The sequence below is a fragment of the Temnothorax curvispinosus genome, unplaced genomic scaffold, assembly GCF_003070985.1.
Source record: "Temnothorax curvispinosus isolate PA1 unplaced genomic scaffold, ASM307098v1 QBEX01008784.1, whole genome shotgun sequence".
In the NCBI taxonomy this organism is placed as follows: Eukaryota; Metazoa; Arthropoda; class Insecta; order Hymenoptera; family Formicidae; genus Temnothorax; species Temnothorax curvispinosus.
This window is the reverse complement of record NW_020218564.1, coordinates 1,194,193-1,202,119: the sequence shown is the minus strand read 5'-3', so window position 1 is coordinate 1,202,119 and position 7,927 is coordinate 1,194,193. Positions and strand designations below refer to the sequence as shown.

The following is a 7,927-nucleotide window of genomic DNA, read 5'->3' as shown; positions in this document are numbered from 1 at the left end:
TTGATGAGACTGATGGAGACTGATGCAGACTGATGTGTATGTGACACATTTTTATTGAAATCTCACGTCTCACGTCTCACGTCTCACGTGTAGTAGTTTCGACGTCGTTATACGACATACGTCGTGTTACGTGTATTACAACGTATCATTATTCATTTGTCCGCTGTTCAGGAGTCATGGAGAAATGGGTGCAAGAGAAATTGTCCGAATTGTTATGTTTTCTAGTCCCAGATGACTTGGTTCAGTAAGTGCGGTGGTTAATGAAAATTTCTTTCTTTCTTTATCTTTGCTTGCCTAACGTTATGTTATCAATTTTTCAGATATATTTTGCAGATAGAAAATGAGAAAGATTTAGATTTCTATCTTACAACGTTATTGAATAATGAAAGGCCAAATCACAGACAATTTGTAACAGAATTGAAAAAGAGACGCGGTGAGTAACCAGATAAATTTTACTAAACTTTGCCAGATTATTATTAAATTATATCGTACTCTTCGTGTTCCAGCCTCGTATAATAATCAAACTAAATACAAGAAAACAAACGACGATGCGGACAGTATCTCCAAGAAACAAAACGATAAGAAAAAGGGAAAAGGAAAAGGGAAAAAAAATGTTCAAGTATACAGTCTATATTTTTCAAGAGGATTATATAATGAGTACATCATTAAACAACTATTAGAAAATTATTGAGCATTTTATATATCATTTTTTACAGGTGCAAGAGACTATAAAGCCTGAGACAAAGTCTGAGAAGGTGGAAAAGAAAAAGACTAAATTTGTTAGCTTATTGTCTCATGGAAATATTCTCTTGAAAGGTGTTTATATATAATAAATTTGTACACGTAATGTAATACAATATACATGTATCTAGCAATGCTTTGTATATGTATATACCTACATATATATTTTTTAGGAAGACATAAATGTGACTGCGAAGCAAACAGACATGCATTAATTAACAATTGTCTTAATTGTGGAAGAATAGTCTGTGTACAAGAAGGCTCAGGGCCATGTTTCTCTTGTAGTGAACTTGTTTGTTCTCCAGAGGAACAAGTATTACTTCGGAGCAATACTAAACAGGCTGATAATTTGTATAATAAATTAATGGATCAAAAACCAAATAAAAGTCTTGAGGACTCTCTTAAACAGAGAGACAAACTTCTCGATTTTGATCGCAATAGGTATGTATTTGTTATCTCTGTCAAGATTTTCTTTACAATAATTGTCATAAAATTGATTTGCAGTGCCCGTCGCACTAAAGTGATCGATGACGAATCGGATTATTATCAGTCAAATAGCATTTGGCTTTCCCATGACGAGCGCAAGAAGTTACAGAAGCAAGAAGAGGAAGCACTAGCGCGCAAACATGCGTCACGTTTAAATAAAAAAGTCACTATAGATTTTATGGGAAGAGTAGCAGTTGACGAAGATCAATCCATTAACTTGCAATCGGAAGATCTTGGCGAAGTACGGTCATATGACAATTTTGATGATCCAAACATTTGTCCAACGATAGAATTTGATCGACCAACAGTAAGATTGCAAATCTTTTATATATAATTAACAATAATAAATTATATTAATTTACTTGTATATTGCTAATCCTAAATAATCATACTACATATTTCTTATTATATATGTTTTTTCTCATGATTATGTGTAATTTTTCATTATTATATCAAGTTTGTTGAGATGGGAATATTCGGAACAAGCGAGAGAACTGAAAATCACATATGGACGACGGAAGGCAGAATACAGGATAAAGAATATCTAGAAATGTTTGACCAAGGCCTATGTTTAAGCATGCATCAGCCTTATGCATCCTTGCTGGTGGCAGGAATAAAAACGTGAGTGATGTATTTCAAAATAATACATGTAATCAGAAAAAATCAATGATTAACATGATTTTGACGTTTATTAGTCACGAGGGTAGAAGTTGGTATTCTTCACATAGAGGAAGATTATGGATAGCATCGGCTGCAAAGGTACCTTCCTCTGAAGAAATATCTAATATAAAGCATGCCTACCGCAAATTAAAAAATGGTTCGTAAATGATATTGATCTTGAAATATTTATCTTATCTTTACGTATCTTTACGTCATCTTGATAATTTTAGAAAATGTAGAGTTCCCCGAAGTTTATCCCACGAGTTGCTTGTTGGGTTGCGCGACAGTGACGGATGTTCTATCTCAAAAAGAATATAGAGACGTATATCCAGAAGGAGAAAGTGATAGTCCATATGTCTTTATATGTGAGAATCCTTACATGTTACCGATACAATTTCCCATAAAAGGAAAACATAAAATTTGTAAGTAATCAAAAGTATCAATCAATTTCCGTTATACATATATATAATTTAATATTCGGTTGTTAACCAAATAAAATTCTATTATGTTGCAGATAAAATGGATAAAAAAATTCATCAAGCTGCTTCCAAATGTTTAGAAAGAGCCATGAAAATAGCTAGTAACTAATGTTCTCATAACGTTTCTTTCTTCGACAGATTAAATAAGATTAATTTTCCCAGGTATATACGTTTATTTGTGTTAATAAATTAAATATACATGCATTCTATTAAAAATAATTTTATCTGGTTTTTGTACAAAAGTGTTTTTTCTGACACTGTATCTCTAATAAAAATTTTACAGAAATATACTATGTATGCATATTACATTAAATTTGTTACTTGTATTACAACAGATCGTTATTTAATTTACATAAACTCTAAGATGTTAAGATTTAACCGTTCGTGCATGCTTTTCATTGTTTACTTTATTTATCATACTTTCATATATTTTGTTGATGAAAAAATATCAGTTCTACTATGGTTGTGTTATATCAGCCTTTTATAAATAGTTTTAAAAATTATTTGTGCTATATCGCGCACACGAGCGTACTCTTATTTAAGAAAAACACGAGGACTATTACTGTACTAAATTTCAATTTTTCAAGTGCCACGTATCTTATTTTATTAATATCTCAATATAAGCTTTAATATCATGCCATGAATCATCTTTGCTATTATTCCGATGCATTAAATTAGGCTACGTGTTAGTACAGTTAATAAAAAAAACCTCTCTGGTCTACACTATGCTATTAATAAAAAAAAAGCTGGATATGGAGTTTTACATAAATCAAAGTACGTTAGCTCAAGCATTTTGTTATAGATTTTTTTCTATTGAGCAAAATTCTCCATTATTTCTTAAAATACTTTACACTAACAAGCCAATACAGTTACGTATCATTTTGTGCACGGTCGACAAACGTATGAAAACACAATATTCTGTGCATATCTTACGTACGTATAAAATTATATACACATTTAACAATCCAAAACAATGTTAAACAAGATGAAACAAAGTTGTTGTAGAGATACGCTAACAAAAGAGTACGTAATAAGCAGATCGCATTTCGAGCAAGGAATGTATGAATAAATAAGTATATGTGATTATTACTTTTAAATAAATAGAATAGCTACTTGTATACAATTTCGATATTGGTATGTTATAATGTATAATATATAGATGCTCTGTCGTATTGATAAAATTTCATCAAACTATAGTAGAACGCACTCATTTATATTAAATCCTTGTTATGTTTATAATGTTTTTTTTTCTGGTTATATAGCACACAATGTGTGTATTATTATAATAGTAGTTATAACAATAATCCGCAACCAATAGTGCAATAATTTTATATATGTATAATACATTCTGATAAAGGTTTAACATTCTTGTATTTTTACATCAAATGCCTAATTTCCTCTTGCAGAACTCGTTAAAAAACAATCCTTCCGTTTGTAACATTGCATAGACTACCATTTGCAAACCGAAGTTCTGTCTTTTTCTATTAGTCATAATTTTTAAAATAATTTCGTCACGTGTGTAGTGGCACTATATAAAATTTATCCATTGTGACAACAATACTTAATTATTTAATTTATTGCAATATTCTCTTTTTAGAAGCTAAATTTAATCAATCTGTTTTGCAAAGAATACAGTTTTTCTCAAGTTCCGAGCAATAATTTAAGTTAGAAAATAAATTGCACACGTATACAATTATACATGTATGTATATAACGACAAGCGTATAATATTAAATACTTTTTGAATAAGTAACATCCTAGCGTCTTGCGCATTTTTTAATTAATCTTGATAATATTAATTTTATAAGCTTTGGCCTGATATTTGATTAAATTTCATTCTTTAATGGTTTGACAAACTATCGAATGTTACGATAACGCTAGTTATATGATACACATGATTCCGATACTCGTTACTCATTCTCCATAGGCCATAACATAATAATACTAATACAATGTTAAAAAAAAAAAAAGTCATTATATTACAAGATTTTCCTTATTCTGCGTGAGATTTTTTTTAAATAAATATCTTTGTACCTTCTCTATATATAGATCAAAAGACTCATATGTGTTTAAACATATTATCTCTTTTCTGTCGTCACGTTTCATTTTAGGTCGTTGAAAAAAGACTCCGCGTTGTACGTCGTGTTCATTCGGTTAATACGTTTATATCTTACACGCAATATATGATACCTTTGCGCGAACCGCAACGTGTGGCAAATGTGCGAGAACCTTTTCTTTCGCGAAAAGTTTCAGTCGTTTCAGTCTGTCTATATGTAGGTCGGAGAATCCTTCAGGCTGGTATGACAAGCCGCACAGTTAGAAACGTTTTTCTCGTTTACCAGCGTACATTTTGGACATTCTTTGCCGCCGCTGGCGAGCGGCTTGTCCTCGTTCCCTTTGCACCTCGATTTGGCGCACATCTCGCAGATGTCTCGGCCGGGCATATTCAAATATGTACACGTGGCACAATTCCATCTTTTTTCACCCTTCTCCTCTTCCTTCTTCTGCTTATTCATTTGCGCGATATCGAGATTTTTTAAGGAATCCGCAATCTTTGCTATCTGATCCGAGGACTTGTGCGTGCGTGGAATCGGCAAAGTCTGACTGTTGTGCTTTTTATCTTTTTCTCTCGTATATGCATCGGTATTATATCTATTCGAATCCGACAGGTCGAAGGACGAGGATTTCTTTTTGAAAGGCAGAATATCCTGATGACTCATACCATTTGTTTCGGACGAATCAATTTCGTTCGTTTCGATCTTGCCACCGCTTCTCTTCTTCTCCAATCTATGCGCGTTATACTTATCTTCGTTCTCCGCTTGCCTAATAGTTTTGTGTTTGGCGCGAATAGAATCCAGTTCCTTCTTATGTTGCACGACGTCGTCTCGATCATCAAGATCCTTGTAGTAACCTAAGCTCTCGAGATTTCTGTACACAAAGTCCCATGTATCATAACCATCCCTTCCGATGCTGGACGCCGATCTGCTAGCAGTTTTTCTATCGGTTTTACCATGTTCGTACGGATCTCCGTCGCTCGACTGTCGTCTGTAAAAGTCTACCTCGTCCAAGTCCGCGATCCGGTGGGACACGGGTTTGCGAAGAGCGTGCGTCTTATCGTACGTCGCCACGGACGCCGGTACGTCGAGTTCTATCAGTCTCCCGGTCGGCACTCGGGCCGCATACGCTGGTAATGTGGCGCAATACGGATTCGGTTGTACATTATTACCGTAAAACTTGTTCCCATGAGAGGGCAAACAACCATAACTGGTGCAACACGTGATGAAACCGTGATTGATCGGTTGATAGTACCGATAATTAGCAGCCGGTATCGCCATGTTGGTCATATCTTCGATGTGCCGGTAATCTGTCTGACAGGTTGACGGCATTGTTGCGTTGTACGTAGCATGCACAACGTGGTGATAAGGTGGATGCAACGGCACAACGTCTATGCCCGTTTGCTGTGAATAGTAGTCCTTATAGCTATCGGCTTTTGCGCGATTCTGATGCATCTTCTCGAGGAAACGATAATTTAGCGCTCGAATGGCCTGCTCTGGCGTACCAACGTGATTTTCACGAAATTCCAACACCTCCAGCCAAGAGATGGTGTATTTCTGTGACACGCTTTCCCATATCTGCTTTAAGATCTGCAATTTAGAAGCAACTTTTAATCACACCTACAACCTCGTTACAACCAATATTGGACGCGTGTATTATTTATTTAATCGATCGATCACGCGCATTGACTATTTGTTTTCCCGTTACCTGGCATTCCACAAAAGCTACAATAGCATCTCTACTGACATTTGAAACCTTATCAGGATCGATTGGCCCTTCCAAAGTCACGACACCCAAACCAGTATGCTTGTAGCCCATCTGCTCAAACATTAACTCGGCACCGATTAAATTTGCCTCTACTTCGTGTTTGTAATAACCGCTGTATGTCTAAAACAATTCAAAGAATTTCAACATGTTAAAAACAATATTTATATATAATCATAGACACAGACTAATGACAAAATATTTTTCCGGGCACGTACCCTCACTATCCTATATTCTTTTCGCCAAGGCTGAGCCAATAGATTAGCTGCGTACAAGGAAATTGCACTCCAAGCTGTCGCTGCTCTATACCCGCTGAAATCTGTCACCGTTGCCGCTGATCTGTGCAAAATGTCTGCTGTTTCTTGAAATACGTATTTCGTCTCGTTGGGTACCAGACAAAGGTATTCCTTTATAAAGCCTGAAATATATGTAATAATATCTAAAATGTTATTTTATAACAAAAGTTGATATTATATACATTAGATGATTTGATAACATGAACAATACCTTCCAATTTATGTCGTTGTTGTAGCTTTAAAGGACTATCGTCCGTTTGCAGATACACCAAGTGACTCTGTTCCACGTTCATACTGATCTCTTGTAATCTGTCTTTGCCTCTCATTATTACATCATTCGCCATTTTTATTCCTACACATGTAATATAATGGCAAGTGAGATTTATAAAACATTAATTTTAATTCGTAACTACATATGGCTGTGAAAACGTGGAAAACACTATCGTTGCACCTACGTCTGATGTTTTAGAAAATTGATAGTTGCTAATGGACGTTTACTTAAAGTATTTATAAAATAAAAAAAACTCTTCCCACACACAAGATATACGTATTGAGAACAACGTGTCACCTAAAAATAGCCAGCGTTTACGCTGATATGGATTACAAACCTCCTAGAAATCTGATTTTGGAGCAGATTCCCGATTCAAACTACGACTAGCTCCAACCTAAAAATAAATCCTATATTTAGTAATGGAATCATGGGCTTCTGTAAATGGGCCAATACGTTTGCGATTACTTGACACGCAGCGTGATCTCCCATCTCAAAACACGGAACCATCGAATCGAGCTTGATGCACGTTAAACGACGTGTGTCCTTACATCCTTCCATAAACAATAAATATTTTCCGTTATTCCGTAAATTTTTTTTCTTTTTTGGTTATGTTCACATTACATGATGCACAGAATGCGCGAAGACACTTAGATTGACTAGACGCATCTCCAAATCGTTTTTGTAATGGTATGTATACATGTGGCACCGCCTAGTGACAATTACACGAAACTTTGCAAATTTTTAAAATAAATAATTTTTGAACTTGTGTTATTTAGAAAGAAAATCACAAGCAAAACTTTTATTTGTCAAACTAATTTACACACTTCAATCTGCGTCAACGCGTAAAAAAAAGACGAAACATTGATGTAATAGTTTATTTTTCAGAAATTATGTATATATTGCAACGAGCAAAATAATATGTTTTTATAATGCGCTCAACAACATTTGATTAAGATACTTTATCATACAGATCTTGCACATAAATATATTGCAACGAAATAAAAATAATATTACAACTATATAAAACAAATTTATTTGAAATGTTAATACCATTAATACACGTATCATATGTATCATTGTAAAATACATACAGTTATCATAATTTAGTTGTTATTCTCATTGTATGTGTGTGTGTGTATATGTATATATATATATATATATATATATATATATATA

At 34.1% G+C, this 7,927-nt stretch overlaps 2 protein-coding genes across 2 annotated transcripts; one reads left to right on the top strand and one right to left on the bottom strand.

Moving 5' to 3' along the window:
- Window positions 1-3: 3 nt before the first annotated feature.
- LOC112458217 (activating signal cointegrator 1) lies at window positions 4-2,585 on the top strand. The gene is made up of 10 exons (XM_025021700.1): window positions 4-244; window positions 321-433; window positions 507-619; window positions 717-816; window positions 915-1,182; window positions 1,246-1,534; window positions 1,685-1,848; window positions 1,923-2,044; window positions 2,118-2,309; window positions 2,402-2,585. The coding sequence occupies exons 1-10, from the start codon at window positions 177-179 to the stop codon at window positions 2,473-2,475; spliced, it is 1,503 nt and encodes a 500-aa protein (XP_024877468.1). The 5' UTR covers window positions 4-176; the 3' UTR covers window positions 2,476-2,585.
- Window positions 2,586-3,689: 1,104 nt separating this feature from the next.
- LOC112458216 lies at window positions 3,690-7,323 on the bottom strand. The gene is made up of 6 exons (XM_025021699.1): window positions 7,217-7,323; window positions 7,089-7,145; window positions 6,692-6,832; window positions 6,403-6,602; window positions 6,128-6,307; window positions 3,690-6,009 (listed from the first exon to the last, which is right to left on the bottom strand). The coding sequence occupies exons 3-6, from the start codon at window positions 6,822-6,824 to the stop codon at window positions 4,633-4,635; spliced, it is 1,890 nt and encodes a 629-aa protein (XP_024877467.1). The 5' UTR covers window positions 6,825-6,832; window positions 7,089-7,145; window positions 7,217-7,323; the 3' UTR covers window positions 3,690-4,632.
- Between the last annotated feature and the right edge of the window lie 604 nt (window positions 7,324-7,927).